The sequence below is a fragment of the Hyla sarda genome, chromosome 3, assembly GCF_029499605.1.
Source record: "Hyla sarda isolate aHylSar1 chromosome 3, aHylSar1.hap1, whole genome shotgun sequence".
Taxonomy (NCBI): Eukaryota; Metazoa; Chordata; class Amphibia; order Anura; family Hylidae; genus Hyla; species Hyla sarda.
Window position 1 is genome coordinate 292,125,723 of NC_079191.1, and position 24,885 is coordinate 292,150,607.

Here is a 24,885-nt window from a genome sequence, read left to right on the forward strand (position 1 = left end):
TAAACACAGGGCCAATCATAACGCCCTTAAATCCTTGCAAATGTCCGTGCACGATATACATTGCCAGAACCCAACATGGCCGCAGCGGGCGTATAATCATTCCTTCGTTCTTTCAAACGCCTTTGGCTCCAAGTAGGCGTCAAGTCACGTGAGTTGAACGCGCGCTCCCGTAAGAATACCCGGTTCGCTGTCATTGCTGTGTTGGGTCTGGAGCTGTAAGCAGTCGCTATGGCAGGAGTGCTCGCCCGCAAAGCGGTGGACTATGTGAAGAGCAAAGAGTTTCGCGAATACCTCATGAGGTGAATTTCGGGGAGAGATGGGGTGGTGTCCAGGCTGATGGAGGGCACAGCAGGGTCACCGGCGCTTTCTCCAGGCCATTTTGCGCAGGTCTCATGCGGGTTGGGGTTATGTTTTTCTATTCTGTACTGTATTGTAGCGGTAGCACAGACTACCATGATGACTTTACGTTCACCAGCCTAGACCGTGCGAGTCAATAGATCCTTGCTGAGTTACCGCAACATGATACTGTGCTTATAGGACCTTTTGGTTTCCAAACAGGACCACTAGATGTTGGCAAACTACAATTTACAGCATGCTGGGAGTTGTTTTCCAGCAGCTGGAGGTCCACAATTTGGAGACCACTGCCATAGGTCATTCATATTGGAAAAGATCTGGAATCATAGAAATCATGGAGAATTTACATGATTTCTCTGGACAGGTTTTGATAAGGCTGCATTCACATCACGATTTCTCCAATTTCTCCATCCGACCCGAGTACACGATTTTTATAACTTTAAATTGTATGAAATCGTATATAAAGTCAGATCCATTGACCTCCATGTGTGTAATGGACCCGATTTTTTTAATGGAGGTCAATGGATCCGATTTTATATACGATTTTAAGTTATGAAAATCGTGTACTCAGGTCGGATGGAGGAATTGTGATGTGAATGCAGCCTAAGTTTCCCCCCGAAGTGTTGTATAGTATATCTTTCTATGGGACAGAGTAGACTACGCTATTTTATCTGTGTGGTACACGGATATAAACAGGATCAATAGGAGACACTTTTGACCTCTGCTGAGTGAAGGGAAACCTAAAACATTTGGAGCTCTCCCCATGTTATGTGCTAAGGCTAAGTTCACATTACCACTATGCTCCATCCAGTTCTGAGTCAGTTTGGCTAATTTTTGCACCAAACAGGTTGGTTGGCGCACAAAGCAATCCACGAGGTCCCAATGGATCCTATTGACATGTTAAGGATCCATCAGAGATCCGGTAGGAAAAAAAATATTTCTCCATAAAGTTTAGCCCCATTGCAATGTGAACTTGTTTTGTGTTTAAAAGAAAATCTTGTGTGGCCAAATAGTGCTGTGACACAAGGAATGAGATATAGTGGTCCCTCAAGTTACAATGTTGTTTGGTTCCATGACTACCATTGTATGTTAAAACCAATGTATGTTGAGGCCATAACTCTATGGAAACCAGGTAATTGGTTCTGAAGCACCCAAAATGTCATCCATAAATAGGAAAAAGTGAAGATTAAATGGGCACTGTCATTAACCCCTTAAAGGAGTTCTCCAACTGAAATCTTCCCCCCCCCCCCCCCCCCCGCTGTGCCAGGGCTGTAAAACTAAACATAATAAACTTTCACTTACCTGCCTACGATCCCCCGTTGTTCAGATATCGCCGCCCGTGCTCCGGTCCTGGTCTCTTCCACTTCCTGCGGGTCGGTGACTTCACTCTGTGCTCAGCCTATCAGCGGCCGCAGCAATGTCCCGTCGCGGCCGCGATGAGTCCTTAAAGGGGTACTTCGATTCCAAGACATCTTATCCCCTATCCAAAGGATAGGGGATAAGATGCCTGATCGTGGGGGTCACGCCCCCTCCATAGGCTTGCATTGAGGGGGCGGAGCGTGACATCACACTGGGCGGAGCCGTGACGTCACTATGCTCCGTCCCCGTGATCGCCAGTAATCAGACCCTGAGCCAGCACGCTTCGGGGCCTGATTCTAACTGGGTACGGCGTGGAAGATCACGGGGGTCCCCAGCGGCGGGACCCCTGCGATCAGGCATCTTATCCCCTATCCTTTGGATAGGGGATAAGATGTCTTGGCGCCGGGGTACCCCTTTAAGGACTGAGGGTGTACCTGTACACCCTGATCCTGCTAACGGGGTTTAAACCGCTCTCACGTGCAGAGAACGGGTTAAACACCTTTGGTCCCTGTTGTACAGTTTTCGGTAAAATAGACATGTTTTCTTTATTCTGTGGGTCAATACAATATTCCATACTTTTCTATTATTGTACCGCTAAAAAAATAAAAAATAAATCGTAAACTTTTTTAACCAAATTAGTGCATTTAAAATCCTTCTATTCTGCTGTTTTATAATTTTTTTCACTTTTCCGTGTAAGCGGCGGTATGAGGGCTAATTTTTTGCTCCGTGATCTGTAATTCTTTTTTAAAACCACATTTGAATATATAAAAACGTTGCGCCGTTCACCATAGGGGATAATTAACATTATATTAGTTCAGATATTAACGCACGTGGCGATACCAAATATGTTTATTAAAAAAAAATATTTTACACTTTTTAAGGGTAAAATGGGGAAAAAAACGGATCTGTATTGATCACTGCATCTGAGGGGTTAATGGCAGATATCCGCACGATTGCGGATGTCGGCCATTACCGGCGGGTCCCTGTCTGCTATCAGCAGTACCACCTCACCAGGGTGTACATTTACTTCCTGTGTCGTTAAAGGGGTACTACGGTGGAATTATTATTTTTTTTTAAATCAACTTGTGCCAGAAAGTTAAAGACTTTTAAATTACATTTATTTAAAAATCTTAATCCCACCAGTATTTATCAGCTGCTGTTTGCTCCAAAGGAAGTTATATTTCATTCTGGAATTATTTTCAGTCTGACCACAGTGCTCTCTGCAGATGTCTGTCTGTAGCAGGAACTGTCTAGAGTACAAGCACATCCCTGTGGCAAATCTTCCCTGCTCTGGACAGTTCCTGATACAGACAGAGGTGTCAGGAGAGACCACTGTGGTCACTGAAAAAAATACCAGAAAGAACTACAACTTCCTATGGAGCATAAAGCAGCTGATAAATACTGGAAGGATTAAGAGTTTTAAATAGAAGTAATTTACAAATCTGTTTAACTTGGCAATAGTTGATTAAAAAATGTGTTTCCACAGGAGCACCCCTTTAACCTTTTCAGGACCCCAGGCGTACTGGTACGTCCTGACACCCTGGGTCTTAAGGACCCAGGACGTACATGAACGTCCGTGGGAATTTGCGCGGGGCAGGCACCCCGCGCAAATGCCCAGGGGGTCATCAGACACACCCCTCCCCCCCCCCCCCCCCCCCCCCAATGTCGGCGATCAGTGCAAATTGTGATTTGCGCCTATTCCGGGTCATACGGGTCTATGGTGACCCGGAATATAAGGGGGATTGCGGTTGTCCAAGACTCCTACGATACCCCTGAAAGCATAGGAGTGAGGTGGCAGGGGTGCCACCCCTCCTATCCCTGCTATTCGTCAAAAGCGACGACCAATAGCAGATCGGGGGCGTTCTGCCCACCCACAATAGTCAGTACAGGACGGGGAAGCCGAAGGGGACCGGGCGCCGAAGGTCACTTAACCATTTGTGGAGGCTGCGGGACGCGATCAACTGCGGTGATCGGCACGGGCGGCAATGTCGTGCGGCTGGCTCCCTGGATCCTGCAGAAGCCAGTGAGTTGCCTAGCAGCATCTGGAGGGCTACAGTTTGAGACCACTATACAGTAGTCTCTACACTGTAGCCCTCCAGATGTTGCAAAACTACAATTCCCAGCATGCCCAGACAGCTGTTTGGGCATGCTGGGATTTGCAGTTTTGCAACAGCTGGAGATCTACAGTTTAGAGACCACTGCACAGTGATCTCTATACTGTAGCACTCTAGATCTTGCAAAACTACAACTCTAAGCATGCCCACACAGCTGGGCAGTGATCTCTTACTGTAGCCCTCCAGATGTTGCCAAACTGCAAATCCCAGCATGCCCAAACAGCAAACAGCTGTCTCGGCATGCTGGGAGTTGTAGTTGCGTACCCCCAGCTGTTGCATAACTACATCTTCCAGCATTTGTACATGCTGGGAGTTGTACTTTTGCAACAGCTGGAGGCAAACTGGTTGGAAAATACTGAGTTAGACAACAGAACCTAACTGGAGGTTTTCCAACCAGTGTGCCTCCAGCTGTGGCAAAACTAAAACTCCCAGCATGCACGGTCTGTCAGTACATGCGGGGAGTTGTAGTTTTGAAACAGCTGGAGGTTTGCCCCTCCCCACATGTGAACGTACAGGGTACATTCACACGGGCTGGTTTACAGTAAGTTTCCTGCTCCAAGTATGAGCGGCGCAAATTTCTAATTGGAAGCTCACTGTCAACCTCTGCCAGTGCGAATGTACCCTAAAAGCACTACACTACACTAACACATAATAAAGGGTAAAACACAACATATACACCCCCTTACACTCTGCCCCCCCCCCCCCCCAATAAAAATGAAAAACGTATTGTACGGCAGCGTTTTGGAAACGGAGCCTCCAGCTGTTGCAAATCAACAACACCTGACTGTCCAGGCATGCTGGGAGTTTAGCGACAGCTGGAGGCACCCTGTTTGGGAATCACTGGCGTAGAATACCCCTATGTCAACCCCTATGCAATCCTTATGGAGCTCTCTCACTTCAGAGCCCTGTCGTATTTCAAGGAAACAGTTTAGGGCCACATATGGGGTATTTCCGTACTCGGGAGAAATTGCACTACAAATTTTGGGGGGCTTTTTCTCCTTTTACCCCTTATGAAAAGGAAAAGTTGGGGGCTACACCAGCCTGTTAGTGTAAAATTTTTAATTTTTTTTACACTAACATGCTAGTGTTGCCCCATACTTTTTATTTTCACAAGTGTTAAAAGGAAAACAAAAAACAAAATTTGTACCGCAATTTCTCCTGAGTACGGAAATGCCCCATATGTGGGCGTAAAATGCTCTGTGGGCGCACAACAAGGCTCAGGAGTGAGAGCGCACTATGTACATTTGAGGCCTAAATTGGTGATTTGCTCAGGGGTGGATTTTACAGCGGTTCTGACATAAACGCAAAAAAAAAAATACACGCATGTGACCCCATTTTGGAAACACCTCTCACGGAATGTAATAAGGGGTATAGTGCGCCTTTACACCCCACAGGTGTTTAATGAAAAGTCTACAAAGTTGGATGGATAAATGTAAAAAAAAAAAAAAATTTTCACAAATGCTGGTGTTACCCTAAATTTTTCATTTTCACAAGGGAAAATAGGAAAAAGCCCCCCAAAATGTATAACCCAATTTCTTCTGAGTATGAATACCCCATATGTGGATGTAAAGTGCTCTGCGAGCGAACTACAATGCTCAGAAGAGAAGGAGCGCCATTGGGATTTTGAAGACAAAATTTGTCCGGAATTGAAGGCCATGTGTGTTTACAAAGCCACCATAGTGCCAGAACAATGGACCCGCCCCACATGTGACCCCATTTTGGAAACTACACCCCTCACGTAATGTAATAAGGGGCACACTGAGCATTTACGCCCCACAGGTGTCTGACAGATTTTTGGAACAGTGGTCCGTGAAAATTAAAAAATGTAATTTTTCATTTGCACAGCCCACTGTTCCAAAGATCTGTCAAACACCAGTAGGGTGTAAATACTCACTGCACCCTTTCTTAAATTCTGTGAGGGGAGTAGTTTCCAAAATGGGGTCACATGTGGGGGGGGGGGGGGGGAGTCCACTGTTCTGGCACCACGGGGGGGCTTTGTAAACGCACATGGCCCCTGACTTCTGTTCCAACCAAATTCTGTCTCCAAAAGCTCAATGGCGCTCCTCCTCTTATCAGTGTAGTGCGCCAGCAGAGCACTTGACGTCCACACATGGGGTATTTCCATACTAAGAAGAAATGGGGTTACACATTTTGGGGGTTATTTTCTCCTATTACCCCTTGTAAAAATGTAAAATTTGGGGGGAAAAACAGCATTTTAGTGAGAATTTTTTTTTTTCATTTACACATCCGACTTTAGCAAAAAGTCGTCAAACACCTGTGGGGTGTTAAGGCTCACTGTACCCCTTGAGGGGTGTAGTTTCCAAAATATTTTTTTGTTGTTCTGGCAGCATAGGGCTTCCTAAATGCAACATGCCCTCCAAAAACCATTTCAGCAAAATTAGCTTTTCAAAAGCCGAATGTGACTCCTCCTGTTCTTAGCATTATAGTGTGCCAGCAGAGCACTTGACATCCACTCATGGGTTATTTGCATACTCAGAAGAGATGGGTATACAAATTTTGGGGGGCATTTTTATCCCTTGTAAAAATGTAAAATTTGGTGAAAAATGATGTCATTTTAGTGAAAAGATTTTTTTTTTTTCATTTACACAACCAACTTTAACAAAAAGTCGTCAAACACCTGTTAAGTGTTAAGGCTCACTGGACCCCTTGTTACGTGCCTTGAGGGGTGTAGTTTACAAAATAGTATGCCATGTGGTGTTTTTTTTTTTTTTTTGCTGTTCTGGCACCATAGGGGATTCCTAAATGTGACATTCCCCCCCAAAAAAAAACATTTCAGAAAAACTGAGCCCTCTACTGCGCCCGCCAAACACTTGACATACACATATGAGGTATTTCCTTACTCGAGAGAAATTGGGTAACATATTTTAGGAAGATTTCTCTCCTTTTACCTTGTAAAAATTAAATAACTTGGTCTACAGGAACATGCCAGTGTAAAAAATGAAGATTTTGAATTTTCTCCTTCAATTTGATGCTAATCCTGTGAAACACCTAAAGGGTTAACAAACCTTTTGAATGTCATTTTGAATACTTTGAGGGGTGGAGTTTTTATAATGAGGTAATTTATGGGGTATTTCTAATATGAAAGCCCTTCAAATCCACTTCAAAACAGAACTGGTCCCTGAAAAATTTCGATTTTGAAAACTTTGTGAAAAATTTGAAAATTGCTGCTGAACTTTGAAGCCCTCTGATGTCTTCCAAAAGTAAAAACATGTCAACTTTATGATGCAAACATAAAGTGGACATATTGTATATGTGAATCAATGTATAATTTATTTGGAATATTCATTTTCCTTATTAGCAGAGAGCTTCAAAGTAAAAAAAATGCAACATTTTCAATTTTTTTTCGCCAAGAAATGATGCAAGTATCGACAAAATTTTACCACTAACATACAGTAGATTATGTCACAAAACACTCGGAATCAGAATGAAAGGTAAAAGCATCCCAGAGTTATTAAAGGGGTATTCCGGGACTTTTTTTTTATTTGACTATGCTACAGGGGCTGTAAAGTTAGTGTAGTTCATAATATAGTGTCTGTACCTGTGTGTGACGGTTTCCTCACAATTCTTCTGTGATTTTCCCCCCAATATTTATTTTTACTAGCATACAAAATGACTGCTGTCTCAGATTTTTCCCAGCTTGCAATGCGGTTGAGACCTGACTCGCTAGTCAGCTGATGACAGGGAACCTGTCTGCTTCAATGGGTGGAGAGAGCAATCTGCAACTAATCAAACAGCTGTAGGCATCCTGATTTAAGACCACAGGTCTGCAGCTCATTTATGTTTCAATGGGTGGGGTGGCTGATGTGTGGGAAGGAGGAAAATTGTATCATGGGATTTGTAGGCAAACAAGAAAACTGAAAACAGGAAATACAAGTTCACAGAAAGCTAGCCACAGCATTATGGTAATCTCACAGCATAGCCATTTAGCCCAAGACAAGCCCAGATCCTTCTTAAGCATGTCCATTACTGTCTGCCAGGTACGTACTAAAATCACCTTGTGCTGGATAACCCCTTTAATGTTTAAAGTGACAGTGGTCAGATGTGCAAAAAATGGCCGGGTCCTACAGTGAAAATTGCCTGGGTCCTTAAGGGGTTAAAAGCATCCCAGATAATACCCTCTGAAGCTGATCCATCATTAGTTTAAAAATATGCCTGCATTTTGCCAATGATTTCAGTCTTCGCCCCATACCCCAACCCAGAAGGGATCTACTCTCACACTTGTCTGCCTAATCTTTTTTTTTTTTTTAAATCATTTGTAGCATCAAGGGTGCTCCGAGGTTCATATAATGTCTTTTATCCAGGGCACAATCTCTTTATTTCCCATTACTATATGTATACGGGACGATGTTTTCTTAGATTTATTAAAGCAAGAATACACTATGAGTTCTGGGTTTCTCTCTCTCCAATAATCAACCCATCCTAGTTCCTCCATAACTTTCTTTAGAGCTGTTTTAACACTTTTGGGGCTCAATTTTCTTAACCTTAACCTATCTTTTTCTTCATTAAGGCTAGGATTCTACTTGTTTTTTTGTGTGAAAACGCCAAGAAAAACGCCAATTCTGCTGCATGGTGTTTTTTTGGCCAAAAAAACGCTGCGGCCAGATGTTAGCTGTAAATCAATGAGAAATCGCAAAATTCTTATTCAACTTGCCGTGTTTTCACTCTGGCATTTCTTTAATCCTTTTGGCGTTTTTTCACTTTTTGGCGTTTTTTTCAGCTTCTGAAAAAACGCAGTATGTCGCTCATTTTTAGTCAAAATCGTGGCGTCTTGGTCCAATAGAAGTCTATGGGAGTGAGAAAACCCCATGAAAAATGATATGTGGGTTTTAACTTTGGCGTTTTTTCAGGCGTTTTTTATTCTTTTTTGGACTTTAGCGATCCAAAAAAGTTATGAAGATACCTTTTTAATAAAATTTCGTAGGGTACCATTAAAAAATAAATAAAAAAGATACAGTAGTGAAGGAAAAAATTGTATCTAATGAAATGTATCTTTTTTTATTACAAAATTTTTATTAATTTTTAAACAGGGATCAATTTATGTGAGTGGGTGGCTCCTAAAAATGTAGCCGACAATAATAAAAATGTAGTGTGTGTGTGTGTGTGTGTGTGTTTTTTTTCACTTTATTTTCTTTTTTTACATTATTTTTTTAGGTAGTACTACTACTCCCAGCATGTAACACACTATTCCATGATGGGAGTAGTAGTACCCGTACTAATTGACCGCCCGTTGCGGTCCTCCTGTATAATGTATACAGGGGTGTGGAAATTTTATAAAAAAACTACTTGTCCACGGGACTAAAATGGAGCAAAATCTACTTGTCCCTCATGACGATCCACTTGTCCGGCCAATTTTCGCTTCTACGCTCTCGTTTTTTCCTCCTCGCCCTATAATAGCCATAACTACCTAATATAATGACACCTTTAAATTTTTCAATAACATATTCTCCGAACCAAAAAATATATATCTATATTTAGGGAAGTGAAATTGAAATAGTAAAAGATAATTTTGCAGATTTGGTGGTTTTTCTTTTCTGCGCCATTTACCTTGTGGTTGAGGTAACATGTTAGTTTTATACTTTAGGCGCCTGATTACAGCGATACCAGATTTGTATCGTTTACGTCATGTTTTACTAATTCTGGACTTTTTCTAAAATTTTTTAATTGCCATTTTTTAACCCCTGTAGCTTTATTTTTTTTTCTGCATACCAGGCTGTATGAGGGCTCATTTTTTGTGCCATAATCAGTTTTTTGTATCGGTACCATTTTGGCATTGATCTGACTTTTTAATTGCTTTTTAATTTTTTTTTTCTGGGATATTATAAAAATTGAAAATCTGTGGTTTGGTATTTTTTTACATTTACCTACGGGATACATAATGTTATATTTTAATAGGTTGTACAATTACACACGAAGCGATACCAAATATGTTTATTTTTATTATGTTAGCATGTTTTTATATAGGAAAAGGGGGTGATTTGAACTTTTAACATGGAAGGGGTTAATACAGCGGTCTTCAAACTGTGGCCCTCCAGATGTTGCAAAACTACAACTCCCAGCATGCCCGGACAGCCAACGGCTGTCCTGGCATGCTGGGAATTGTAGTTTTGTAACATCTGGAGGGGCACCGTTTGAAGACCACTGGGTGTCTTTCAAACTTTTATTAAAACTTATTTTATTTTTTTTACACTTTATTAGACTTTTATATGAGGAATCATTAGATTCCTCAGACAGATGAATAGATTCTATTGAACTCTATTAATCCGTGTGCTCTGTGATCCATTGATAGAGCCTGGTCCAGCCAGGATCTATCAATGACAGAGCGGGACAGGAGGAAGCAAAGGTAAGTCCTCCGGCTACCTCCACAGTGACCCGCAGACAAAAGGCGTGTTCTTACCTTTATACTAATGCATCCCATCTCCATCTTAATCCCCTTGTGCTATTATTCCCCCTCCGTCTTAGTCCCCCTGTCCCACAATTCCCACCTCCCTCTGATTCCCTTTTACCATTATTCCCCCTCCATCTTTATCCCCTTGTGCCATTATTATCCAATATGGAACAAGGGGATTAAGATGGAGGAGGGGGAATAATGATACAGGGGGATTAATATGGAGGGGGGGGGGTTTGATAATTCCCCCCTCCCTCTGATCCCCTTTTGCCATATCGGATAATAATAGCACAAGGGGATTAAGATGGAGGGGGGGGGGATAATCAACCCCCCCCCTCCTCCATATTAATCCCCTTGTGTCATTATTCCCCCCTCCCTCTGATCCCCTTTTGTCATTTTCCCCCCTCCATATTAATCCCCTTGTGCCATTATTATCGGATATGGCAAAAGGGGGATCAGAGGAAGGGGGGACTGGTGCAAGGGGATTAAGATTGAAGGGGAGAGGGGAGTAATAAAGCACAAGACATAAAATTTCAATGCCTTGTGCTTTATTACTTCCCCCCCCCCCTCCGCCATTATCCCTCTCCCCCTCCATCTTAATGCCTTGTGCTCCGTCCCATACAGTCCCCCCCCCCCCCCCCCCCCTGTACCATACAGCTGTTTACCTGGCGTCCTGTGGTCCCGTTGCCTGCTGCTTCACGGGATGTTCCACAGGGCCGCACTGACGTGTGACGTCCCCCTGCGCTGTGCGGCAACTCTGTGCAACGTCAGGGGAGGCCACACGTCTCCCTGGCAACCACGCAGCTCACTCACAGTAGCCCCGGCCGCATCTCTGGCCGCGCTACTGTACAGTGAGCTGCCGCGGCTATGCGCTGACAAATACTGGCCAATGCATGGCCGGTATTTGTCAGCGTTTTCGCGTACCCCAGGTTGAGAACCCAGGCTTTAGACGCCCCTGTCAGCTTTGACAGCGGCGATCTAAAGGGTTAATAGCCAGCCGCGGCGATCGCCGCATGCTGGCTATTAGCGGCGGCCCCCGGCTACTGAGAACAGCCGGGGGCTGCAGAGTATGGAGCGGGCACGAGTCCGGAGCCCGCTCCATACATACTGCAGAGCACCGCATACATCTCCCCGTGCAGACGCGCCTCCTCCCCTCAGCTCTCCGAAGCTACAGCTGGGGGGAGTGAAGCCAGAGGACGCAGATCTGCATGGGGAGAAGTAAGCCACGCCCCCTCATCTCCCCCCCCCCCCCCCCACACGTCTGCAGAGCAGGGGAGAGAAGACAAATACACAGCTTCTCATCTCCCCTACTCTGCTTCGGATCTGCAGTCTGTATGGAGCGGGCTCCCGACTCCTGCCCGCTCCATACAGACTGCAGATCCGCCGCACTTGTCAGGTCCGGCCCTGCTTGCCCGAAGCCGGGCTAAGGGCCGGACAAATTCACCTGCCCGGCGCTTAAAGGGGTAGTCCAGTGTTGAAAAACGTATCCCCTATCCTAAGGATAGGGGATAAGTTTGAGATCGCGGGGGGTCCGACCGCTGGGGCCCCCTGCGATCTCTCTGTACGGGGCCCCGGCTCTCCGCCGAGATAGCGGGTGTCGACCCCCGCACGAGGCGGCGGCCGACACGCCCCCTCAATACATCTCAATGGCAGAGCCGGAGATTGCCGAAGGCAGCGCTTCGGCTCTGCCATAGAGTTGTATTGAGGGGGCGTGTCGGCCGCCGCCTCGTGCGGAGGTCGACACGCCCCCTTCCCGCGGGCTGTCGGGGCTCCGTACAGGAGATCGTGGGGGGCCCCAGCGGTCGGACCCCCCGCGATCTGCAACTTATCCCCTATCCTTAGGATAGGGGATAAGTTGCTCACCACTGAATCACCACTGGACTACTCCCTTAAAACTGCTAGTCCGGGGCGTCGGGCGATAGAAATTCCACATCCCTGGTATAGATGTGGTCAGCCGCTCTTCTATGGTCCCCTGCACTGATGTGTATATATAAACCTTTTCATATTTCCCGCAGAGAGCTGTGATTGGCCAGATGGTTGCAGCCAATCACAGCTCTAGGAATATGTGTATATATACGGCAGTGCAGAGGACCATAGGAGAGCGGCCGCTGCATCCATACATTATGCAGGAGGATCACATCGGGTGTCAGGAGTGATACCCGCAGTGATCTTTCCATAACTGCAGGTACTACTACTCCCAACATGGAGTACACTCTGCTTCATGCTGGGCGCTGTAGTAACTGCATTAATAGACAGATCGCAGTGGGTGTCAGAAGTTACTCACTGCGATCTGTCTATTAATGCAGGTACTACAGCTCCCAGCATAGAGCAGTGTGTGCTCCATGTTGGGAGTAGTAGTGCCTGCAGTTATGGATATATCACTGTGGATGTCACTACTGACACCCACTTTGATCTTCCTGTCTATAGCAGAGATGAAGAGCGGCTGTATACAGCGCTCGCATCCCTGCTCTGCACTATACTCAGGCCGGCCACTCACTCATTGTTTCCCTCAGAGCTGTGATTGGCTGCAACCATCCGGCCAATCAGTGCAGAGATGTGAGCGATGTATACAGCGGCATCCGTGCTATATAATGGACGATCGCATTGGGTGTCAGGACTGAGACCCGGGGCGATCTGTCTATTAGTACAGGTACTACTACCCCCAGCATGGAACAGTCTGTTCCATGCTGGGAGTAGTAGTACTACCTAGAAAAAAAGTGAAACACACACACTTTATTATAAAATAAGAAACCTTTTGTTATAAAATATATACGTTTCGTTTAATAAATATTTTTCCATCACTGCTGCATCCTTTTTTTTTTTCTTTTTTTTTTTTTCTTTATTTATTTTTTATACCCAACAAATTTTGGGTACAAAAAAAGCCAAATGGTGCAAAAAATGCAATTTCCACACAAATGGGAAAAAAAAGCGCCAGACGCAGGACATTGCACTGGCATTTTTTCAGGCGTTTTTTTATCCCAAAAAAACGCAGCACAAAAAACCAAGTGGAATTCTAGCCTTACCACTGCATTAATGTCACCCATCACAACAATTGGGATTCCTCCTTTATCATAGGCATACCCACATAATTCATTAAATATTCCCGATGAGCAGGTGGGTGGCACATAGACAAAAGCGAACAGCAGTCTTCTTCCTTCCCAATTTAATACCAAAAACACACATCTACCTTCTTTATCTACTTTTGAATTAAACACTTCTATTTCTAACCCTTTGTCTATTAACACACTGACACCTCTAGAGTAGCAGGTAGTATTGAATGGAATTGCTTAGCAATCAATTTTCTCTGTAAAATTTGAATTTTTTTAGCTGTTAAACGTCTCTAGTAAGCAGATAATTCCTGGTAAATGCTTATTTATCACTTTATAGACTGCCGTCCGTCTTGCTCTATCCGACAACCCCCTCACATTCCAGATCAGTATCTTCATTAAAGGGGAACCTTCTATAGGATAGAGACAAATAAGTAGAAAAAAGAAAAAAAAAAAAAACTCTTGCTTCTCTCCCCCTGGCTATCGGCGCCGCTGCCCCCATTGCCTCCCCCATCCCCGGTTTTATAATTACCTGTTGCCGGGGTCGGGTCCGCGCCGCTTCTGGCTCCAGTGTGGCGTCTCCTGCATCGTTGCTATGCGCTGCGCAATGACGAGTGACGTCATGTTGAAGACGTCACTCGTCATTGTGCCTTGCAGCTCATAGCAACGACGCAGGAGACGCCACACCGGAGCCAGAAGCAGCGCGGACCCGACCCCGGTAACAGGTAATTATAAAACTGGGGATGGGGGAGGCAATGGGGCAGCGGCACAGATAGCCAGGGGGAGAGGAGCAGCAGGGCTCTAGACCCCAGGAAAGGCAGGGGGAGAGAAACGTGCAGTGACGGCCTCTCCTCCTCCCCCCCCCCCCCCTCCTCCTTTCCTTGGGGCTTCTGCGGGGTCAGAAACAGTGAACAGTGTAACGCGGTATACACATAAATACACACACACACACACACCCTCATTTTACCAATGATATTTGGGTAAAAAACCTATTTTTTTTACTCAAATATCCTTGGTAAAATGCGTGCGTGTTATAGGCCGGTGCGTGGTATACCCCGATAAATACAGTAATTTGTTTGATCCCCTCTTTTTCCAGACATTCATTCACCTCTTCCACTGAGGTGAAGAACCATGACCTTTCTTTGTATGTCACTCTAAGTTTGGCTGGAAATAATGAGTACCTAATATTTGCTTCTCTTAGGCTAAGTTTCCACTTGGTTTTTTTTCTGGCAGTTTTTGGAAAACTGTCACTGTTTTGAGCTAAAGCCAGAAGTGTATTCAAAAGGAATAGGACATCTATATGGAAGGACTTACTCTTCTCCCCTTATGGAGCCACTTTTGACTTTGGCTCAAAAACTGCAGTGGCAGTTTTCCAAAAACTGCCAGAAAAAAGTGGAAACCTCGCCTTAAACTCTTTTTTATTTTTTATTTATTTTTTCTTGTAAAAAATGTAAACTAGCCTGCTGCATTGCCCTGGAATAGTCCGGATAGATCATTATTTTATTGCCATCGATCTCTTTATCCGCTCCTTCTCTTGCTGCCCTCAGAACTTAATCTCTATCTGCTAACGCCAGTAATCTAAACAGAGTTGAAAGTACCCTATGTGCTCTCTCTACTTCGAGTACACTGAAGAAACATTGTTTGTCAAAATTTTCTAATATCCATTTAACAAATCCCCTACAATCCGTTTCCTTCCATTTTTTTCTGGAACCCCAACTATTCTTAGGTTTGAACGTTGCCCTCTGTCTTCTAGGTCCCTCACTTTAGCACACAGTTCATGACACCTCCTTGTTTGCCCACCTTTCTCTGTCTCATCAACTTTTTTTTTTCCACCCATTTTTAACTTTTTCAACAACCTTTCTCTGATTTTTTTTTTTTTTTTTTAATATATATATTTTTTTAAATCTTGTCTTAATATTGCAGTATCCTATCTGACTTTGGACCTCCCTCATTGCTACATTCGTTTTTTTTCTACACCATCAAATATTTTGTTAAGCATCGCTTTTGTCCATTCTTATACCTGATTTTCCTCTTCTATCTCCTCAAATTTTCCACTACTATTTTTCTTTTTTTTCTTTCTAGCTCTTGTTGTCCCCTCTTTCCACAATTTTAGTCACTGGTGATCTGAGGATTTTTTTCCATTGTACTTCCGTCCACCGCTCCCTCCCCTTTCTCCTTTTGTTGGGTCGATGTCCAACTTCCCAAAATGCGGTTGGGCACAGTCATCTTTTCCTGCGTTCTTCTTATTTCCCCCCCCCCCCCCCTTTTATTGTACTTTCCAGAAACTAACCGTTACTCAACAATCACCTATACTCTCTCCTCACCCTCACTTTAACCTGGGTTACCTTGAAGTACACAATAAACCCCACAGTTATTAAAAATATTTAAATGTTAACTCTCATTAATGAGTACCTGTCATCATCTAAACTTTCCCTGATCCCTCTTCCCATCTGTTCCTTTCTATGCCTATTCGTGTTTATTGAGGTTTAAAACGCTGTGGAAATACCTTTTTTTTTTTTTTTTTTTTTATCCCTCTTCATTAGCTCAGGAGCACTGTCTTTCTGAGGGGTGGAAGGAGGCGGGTCCCGGCAGGCATGATGTCACATGAAGCTTGGCTGGGACTCTGCTTCTGCCAGTCTTCCTGTATGCTGCTCTTCCTCTGCAGCAGTGTTTCCCAACCAGGGCACCTCCAGCTGTTGCAAAACTACAACTCCCAGCATGCCCAGACAGCCAACAGCTGTCCGGGCATGCTGGGAGTTGTAGTTTTGCAACAGCTGGAGGCACCCTGGTTGGGAAACACTGCTCTGCAGTGTGCATACAGACTAAGTGCAGGGGAGGGACAGCAGCCTGTCTCTCTCTCTCCTGTGTCTCTGCACTAAAAAGTCAATGCTGAGAACCAGGGGCTGAGGGAGCAATTACAGAGGCAGTGATGTCAGGAGGGGGGGGGGGGGGGGGGCACTGAGCAGGGAGTGCAGTGAGATAATACAATGTATAAAATAACGTGTGGTGAGGGGCAGGGAGAACACAGCAGGGGGAGGGGGAGGTGACTGGCTGTTATATGAGAGGCATGTGCAGGCTTGTAGCTCACAGGCTGGGAGCGAGTCCTGAGCTGAGAGTACTGAACTTCTGGTGGAAGGACCAGAGCCCTTCAGCATTAGTCCTAAAAGCTGTACACTTACTATGAAAAGCATAGGAAGCTGCCTGCAGACCAGGCATAGAAGAGAGACCCCTAGTGGCCAAAAGTATAAAATGAAAAAACTGGTATAAATATTAATATTTTTTAATGAACATATATTACAATATATCTTCATTAATGATTATGAACAACATATTAAAAGTTTTTGTTGATGGGGGCGTGGCCTGGACGCGCATGGTGGCGGTTGCATAATCCCTGTGCTCCGCTAGTCTCCGGCAATAGAGCGGCTCAAACCGGCTCATCTCGGCTAATTTAACTACCCTCGAACTTGCTAACTCCCGCTGCACCAGGTGTGTGATGGCTCGGACGAAAAAAGCCAAGAAGAGCCCACTGAAGCTCACCCAATTCTTCCCGGCGGCTGACTTACAAGATGGCGCGGGCGGCCTGCCAGCTGCGAGCGCAAGAACATCTCCAGAAGCCGGGAGCTCCCCTACCTCTATGAGCTCCGGTCATCCACGTGGACCTTCCTCCCCGGGCTCGGCGGGTTCGGTCTCCAGTGGCTCTACCTCCCGCTCTCCTCCGGCTTCACCTGAAGCTCTCCTCTCTCCGGCATCCCTCTGTTCCTACCGGTGGGTCCTCATCTAGCCCTTCCTCGCCCCTCACGGAGGCCGCGCTAATGGCAGTTGCAGCAGACCTCACTTCCACCATCCAGAAGGAAATACGTGCTGCTGTCTCTAGTCTCCAAAAGGAACTCCACTCGCTTGGATCCCGCACTTCTCATGTGGAGAACAAGATGGGAGAACTTACCTCGGCCCACAATGCTGTAGTGGACAAGGTTTCCTCCCTCGAAGAAGAGATCGCGGCTATTAGGTCCAAGATGGCGGACATGGAGGATCGCTCCCGGAGGAACAATCTCCACATTAGAGGAGTACCGGAGGAGGTCAAAACGGAGGATTTGGCTGGCTTTGTGACGGACTACTTTGCCTTGCTTCTACCAAATGCATCTTCGCCAGATCTCCTTCTAGATCGAATCCACAGGCTACCCAAGCCGAAATCTGTCCCGCAAACGGCGCCGAGGGATGTCATTCTACGGGTGCACTTTTTTCATGTTAAGGAGAAGATTATGCTTGCAGCCAGGAACCCGCCTGCGCTGCCGACCAGGTTTGCTTCTCTCTCTATCTTTGCTGATCTCTCACCCGCTACCATGGCTAGACGACGAGAGTTTGCCAAAGGCACTAGCCTACTCAGAGCTAATGGAATCTCCTATAAATGGGGATTCCCCACCAAAATCATTGTCGCCTACAGCGGATCTAAACACCTGGCTGCATCTCCTGAGGATCTGTTGGAGCTGTGCTCCAAGTGGCACCTCACTGCCTCTTCACCTAATTCACCACAGATTCCTGCGAAGGTCCCTACTGCGCCTCAACCATCTCCGGTGAAGATGACAGAAGACTGGACTCTGGTACAGTATGGAAAGCGGAAATCTTCTTAATTTTCTTCCAAATGCCATAGTTGGGGTGTAGTTCTTATATTGCCGGTCCGGCACATGTTAGATATGGGTATAGTTTCTCCTGTATCTCCCCCTAAATTGCTCTCTCCTGGAGTAATTTGTCACTCTGCATTCTACTTTACAGTTTGTGTCCTGTTGACACTTATGTGGTATATGTCTGTTTACTTGTGGTTTTGCACAACCCTTCCACGAACACCCACAGTGTTGAGAACATATGTCCCTTTTTATTGTGACTTTATTGTCTATGTTAACCTCTTGCCCAGCGATCCGCCTCCCTCTCCGCCATGGTAATACAATTTGTCTCCCTTAATGTGAGGGGCCTGAATTCCCCCTTCAAACGATCGATGGTGTGGGCTGAAGCCAAACGCTTGCAGGCAGATTTACTCTGTCTGCAAGAAACCCATTTACTGGAGGCTGATTCCACTCGTCTCCACCATAAAAATTACCCACATATTTTCTTCTCTCATGCACACCGGAAAAAAAGAGGTGTTGCGCTTGCTATCAGAGATTCTATTGCAGTCTCAGATGTGAGAGTGGAGGCGGATGAGGGCGGCAGGTATTTGATCCTACATTGTCTACTTAACCTAATTAAGTATTCTATTGTTGTTATCTATGCACCTAATACTAAACAACATGCTTTCATCAAACATGTCCTGTCCATGGTGGCGAGGTCATCTCCAGCTGACCGTTTACTAGTTGTGGGTGATTTTAATGTCACCCTCTGGCCCTCTATGAATTCTACTTCCCCCACACATCTTACTGAGCCCACGCCTATTTTCCTAACGATTTCAGACAGAAGCCTATTTGATGTCTGGAGGATACAGCACCCTGGTGAGCGCGATTTTTCCTTTTTTTCTCACCCACATAGTTCCTACTCTAGAATTGATTTCTTCCTAGTTACTAACCCCCTTTTGCAATCTATCTCCACATCGCAGATCCATAATATTACATGGTCGGACCATGCCCCTGTATCCATCACTGTAGAAGAGTCATACCCTACCCGCCGATCATTATTATGGAGAGCCAAACCATATATCCTCCAACACCCCACATACCAACCTGTTATGCGCTCCAACATTGAATCCTTCTTTTCTATCAACAAGGGTTCTGTATCTTCTGAGGCGGTTTTGTGGTGTGCCTTTAAGGCCAACGTTAGGGGTACTTTAATCAGTCAATCAGCTCACCATACCAAACAGATTAACGCCAAACGGCTTTCCCTCCAACAGGACCTCGCCACCCTGCACAGACAAAACAAGATATCTCCCTCGCAAAGCATACACTCGCGCATATCTGCGCTGAATACTGAACTTCATTCCCTAGATCTACACAAATTCGACCTGGCGCTACGTCGTCTGCAACTCCAGACATACTGGCTTGCCAATAAGCAGGGGAAAGTTTTAGCTAGGCAAATTAAGGTGAGAGCTGCCAGGAGCCGCATTCCTTTCTTATCCTTACCTGATGACACGAAAGTTTTTGACCCCCAATCCATTGCTAATGCTTTTGCTTCCTACTACTCTTCCCTATACAATCTCACTTCTGACCCCTCCTCAACGGTACCTACCCCTCACTCCATTTCTTCCTTTCTATCCTCAGTTTCCTTGCCTTCTCTGTCTCCGGAGGCGATCTCCTCTCTGACCTTACCTTTTTCATCCTTAGAGGTTTCAAAGGCAATCGGGACATTGAAGGGAGCAAAGTCACCAGGTCCCGATGGGCTGGTGAATGAATTCTTTAAAATACACACTGACACATTAATACCTGATTTGACAGATCTCTTTAACGATATGGCTCAAACAGGCCGGATTCCACCTGAGATGCTAGAAGCGACCATAGTCACCCTCCCCAAGCCAGGGAAGCCACCTACATCACCCCCCAACTTTAGACCGATCTCTCTTTTGAATTGTGATCTCAAACTTAATTCCAAATTGTGGGCGAGTCGCCTTTCGGCTGTCCTCCCATCCCTAATCCACGCCGATCAGGTGGGGTTTGTCAAGGGCCGTCAGTCCTCCGATGGCACTAGGCGGTTTCTTAACATCATTAACATTGCATGCCGTGGTCGGACGCCTTCTCTTCTCCTTTCTTTGGATGCGGAGAAGGCGTTCGACCGGGTGCATTGGGGTTATCTCCGGGAGGTCCTCACCAAGTTTGGTTTTCCCCCTCCCCTTATTACCAGTCTGATGGCGTTGTATTCCTCGCCATCCGCCAAAGTATTTTCATCCAACGCTCTATCCTCCTCATTTACCATATCAAATGGGACTAGGCAGGGATGTCCCCTATCCCCCATTCTCTTTACTCTGGTTATGGAACCCTTTGCGGAACATCTCAGGTGCAATACTGGTATTACCGGCATAACTGTTGGCAGCGAAGAGCACAAAATTGGGCTGTTCGCGGATGATGTCCTGATTGCCTTGTCCTCTCCCCTACAATCTCTACCCAATGTCTTGAACCTTATCTCTCTCTTCAGTGCAGCTAGTCTTTATAAACTTAATACCTCCAAATCAACCGTTCTACCTCTTTTTTTTTGTCTCACTCTGATACTACACTGCTTAAATCTAGGTACCCTCTTCAGTGGGCTACTGAGGGCATTACATACCTAGGGGTTCTTCTTACGCCTTCCTTGTCCTCACTTGTTTCCTCTAATCTCTCTGCTTTGACCTCTACCCTCTCTTCTGAAATCAAACGCCTCTCTCATATCCAGCTCTCTTGGTTTGGATGCATAGCGGTTTCCAAAATGTTTCTTCTACCCAACATTCTGTATCTCTTCCGCAACTTACCTGTTACCTTCCCTGTCCCTGCTATTAAAAGACTCCAATCCTTACTTATGCATTTTATCTGGCAGAATGGTAGGGCGAGAGTTGCGGCCAAGTAATTGTTCCTTCCGACTAAATTTGGGGGCTTGGGGTGTCCTGATCTAATCAATTATTACAGAGCTTCCCACTTGGTGAGTCTCAAGCAGTGGTGGAGGAGTGATACAGATGCCCGGTGGCTTCCAATGGAAGCGGCTATTGCTAAAGTCTCGTCTCTACAGCATTTACTTTGGAGAGTGGCCATCCTTAAAACTCCCCTATCATCTCCCAGCCCTACCATTTCTGCCTGTCTCCACATCTGGAACTTTGCACTCTCTTCTGGGGTCCTTTCCCCTTGTACCCTCCCCTCAACTCCCTTCTCTGTTATACAACATCTTCTTCCTCACATTGACTTCACTAACTGGACGAATGGGGGGGTCAAAAGCTTAGGTGATATATGCTCTTCTACCTCTCTACTCCCCTTCTCAACATTTGCCCCTAAGTATCGCATACCCCATACTGATTTTTTTCAAGTTCCTCCAGCTGCGGCACTTTATCTCCTCCCATTCTTGACCTTCGGGAGCAGGTGATAAGCTATACACTTTTTACTTTTCCGACACCGTAGGGATTAAAGGTGGAGTGTCTAAAGCATATAAACATTTACAATTACTACGAGCCTCTGACACCCATCCCTTTCAACTAATGTGGGAGGGAGACTTGGGTGGGGATATTTCGGGGGACCAATGGCTATCCCTATATTCTCTCCCATTTAAGCTCTCTAAGTGCACAAACCATGTTGAATCCGCCCGAAAACTTTTATACTGTTGGTATTACACCCCGGAACGACTGTCTAAGATATACCCTGGAACAGACCCTACCTGCTGGAGGTGTGGCGCCCAAGTGGGGACCTTCCTACATGTTTGGTGGACATGCAGTGCCTTAACGCTCTTCTGGTCTAGAGTTCACCACCTACTCCATGATGTTCTGGACGTTGTTATCCAATGGGGCCCAGACTTTGCTCTGCTCTCCAATCACATTATTGACCTCCCTATTCAATGCAAAACTATCGCATTTCACATTCTTGCAGCTGCTCGTCTTCTTATTGCATCTTCATGGAAGTCCAAACACGCTCCGGACTTTGCCCAGTTGCAGGCCAAGATAACATATGCCTGTGAAATGGAGAGAATGATAGCCCGCAGACAGATGGTTGCGATATATTGCCCGTAACCAACTAGCAGCTCAATGAAGAAATACCCAATTTCCGCCTTGCTTTATGATTTTATTTTATTTACTTTGTTCCTTTTATCCTTATTTTTCTTTTACTAGGTCGTGTTCTCTTACTAAGGACCCTCTCAATTAGTTGATCACTAAACATGCTCCTGGGTTCGACATTGTCGGCTACCACTTACCTACGGTTCGTGTTGACATTTGTGACAAAACATTTAATCTAAGGGTTGTGCTCCTTCTCCTCCCTTCCTCCCCATGTCGGTATCCCCTGTTTGTTTCTTTCCTCTCCCTCTCTCCCTTACCTAAATTTGATAGGTTGTACTGTAATCTGTGAGGTCACCCGACCGCATGCTATGCTTGTTTGTGCCTTATATACCTGTAAAAACCTGATAAATAAAGTTTTGAAAAAAAAACTGAAAAAAAAAAACGTTTTTGTTGATGACAGGTACTCTTTAAATCAAATTTTTGCTATTGCACTCCTTATGGTAAATAAAAAATATTTCTAATATACTTTGTTTAAAAATAATTTTTTTTTATTTGTGCTTCAAAAAGCTCAAGAGCACATTTCCCCCATCTCATACACAGACTTTGGACTGAAGTCCAAACATAGAAAGTGCAGCCTAGAGTGCTGAGGGGGGGGGGGGGGAGGTGTGTGTCCAGTCTCATCTAATCATAGCCTCTCTCACACTTAACTGCCATATGCTGTTGTTAGGACCCCCCCCCCCCCTCAGCACTCCAGGCTGCACTTCCTGAGTTTGCACAAATAAAACCTAGAAAACTTTTTTTTTTTTTTAAACAAAGTATATTAGAAATATATTTTATTGTGCAGTAGCAAAACATTTTTTAATGAGTGACCATTTAAACTCTGCAGTTAACACGAATCTCAACACTACTGTTAGAAACACACACACACAAAGAAAACAGAACTTCCTGAATAACGTCTTGTATCCCAGTTTATACAAATTATCTTGGCCCCCAATTTATATGCAATCTCATTAAGTATATAAAAGCGTTCAGGGACTCCAATATAATTGTTAGGTTTTATATCCACAAAGTTAGGTGTTTAAACCGCGGATACAGATGAAAAAGCAGAAAAGTCAGATATTTTTAAAATACAAAATTACTGTAGATAGAGTCCAGGATAGCAAAATATTTTACTTGTTCTTTATTAGTAGGGAGATTCTTTGCCCACACAATCTCCATACACCCTGGGTAAAAACAGTTTCAGCCGGCATCCAGCACACTAGATCCCATATAGGTTGTACATAAGATAGATAGAGAGAGATATATAAGATAGAGGAGCCAAAGAAAGTCTGCACCTCACACCGGCGTTCAGGGTGTATGGAGGGGGCGGCAGCACCCAGCTGATTTCAGTAGCCGCTGCTCAGAGAACCCCTAACTAATCCCCCCCCCCCCCCCCCTGCCGGTGTGAGGTGAGATTTCCGAACCAGACAGAGCAGTGCAGTCTGTCCTCCTTCACACACAGAAATCCTCCCCAGCCCCATGCAGTGCGTCCTCTCCTCTCTCCCCCACCTGCTCTTTTTTTCCCCGTGCAAACTTGCAGCCTCTCCGTGGTAGATGAGGTCCTGTGGAGACAGAGCAGGGGGAGGGGGATGGAGCTGTGTGCGGGGGAGGGGAGGAGCTGTGTCCCGAGCTGTGTTCGTCCTCGCTTTCCCCCTGCTTCTTGTGTAATGTAGAGCCCAGGGGGTGTGAAGCTCAAATGAGGAGGCGGAGCATGCAGGTGGCGGGAAGGGTGGTTGTATATGTATGTAATGTATAATTAGGGGGGCGGTGGGTGTATGTATGATGTGTGCATATGTATGGTGTGAGTGTATGTGTGTATGATTTCTGTGTATATATGATGTGTGTATGATGTCTGTGTATATATGGTGTGTGTGTATATGATGTCTGTGTATGTAATGTATGATGGGGGGGCAGCGGCGGGTGTATGTATGATGTGTGCATATGTATGATTTGTGTGTGCAATATCATAAATATTTTTTTTAAATGTTGCCCAACATAGTGCTGGGCGGTATACCAGTTCATACCGAATAGCTAATTTTTTTCCCTGCAAGATATGAATTTTGCCCATACCGCAATACTGGTTGGGCATCTACCCGCTGTTCTGCTTTTCTTCCGCCGCCCCCCCCCCCCCCCAATGAATTATCATGAATTATCAGCTGCGCTGTTCCCACATCATGTCACCCGCAAGCGCTCCTCTGCTCATCCTAGAAATCTGTACTGTATTACAAATAACGTTACCTGGGCTGCAAAAATAAACAAAATAAACTTTAACTCACCTGCCTACGTTCCCCCGTTGGTCCAAATTCCACCCATCACCGGCCTCGCCTGCTTCCTGGGGATGGGAATGTCACAAAGCCGGCAGCCTATAACCTGCTACAGCGATGTCACGCCTCGGCTGCTGATAGGCGGAGTGCACTATCGTGTAAGGAGGCCGGCTCCTTACATGACAGTGCGCTTAGCCTATCACCGGCCGCAACAATGTCCCGCGCCGGCCGATGATAGCCTGGCGGCTCTGTGACTTTGCCGTCCCAAGGAAACAGCTAGAGGATCGTAGCGCAGGACAGTGAAGATGGTACCAGAGCAACGGGGGAACGTAGGCAGTTTAGTTAAAGTTTATTTTGTTTGTTTTTGCAGCCTGGGAAACGTTATTTGTAGTACAGTACAGATTTCTAGCGCCGGCAGCCCGCAACTCATAGGAGGATGAGCAGAGGAGCGCTTGTGGGTGACATGTGGGGACAGCGCAGCTGATCATTTATTGGGGGGGGGGGGGGGGGTGTTGTGTTGGGAGAGAAGCGGCGCCCAGGTCACATGGATGAGGGGGGAATACTGTTAAATACGCAATCACTTACAAAAATACCGTGAATACCGTGATGCTTTGTAATACATTATATAATAAAATTTAAAGAATGCGCCAATGAAAAGTAC

The 24,885-nt window shown here is 45.4% G+C and overlaps 1 protein-coding gene across 1 annotated transcript in view; it reads left to right on the forward strand.

Annotated features, from left to right (window-relative positions):
* The first annotated feature begins 74 nt into the window (after window positions 1-74).
* MPC1 (mitochondrial pyruvate carrier 1) overlaps window positions 75-24,885 on the forward strand; it is a 109,745-nt gene continuing 84,934 nt past the window's right edge. Inside the window, exons 1-2 of the mRNA XM_056566856.1 lie at window positions 75-299; window positions 15,832-15,835. Coding sequence (XP_056422831.1) covers window positions 229-299; window positions 15,832-15,835 — 75 coding nt within the window. The 5' untranslated portion in view covers window positions 75-228. The remainder of the gene's footprint in view (window positions 300-15,831; window positions 15,836-24,885) is intronic.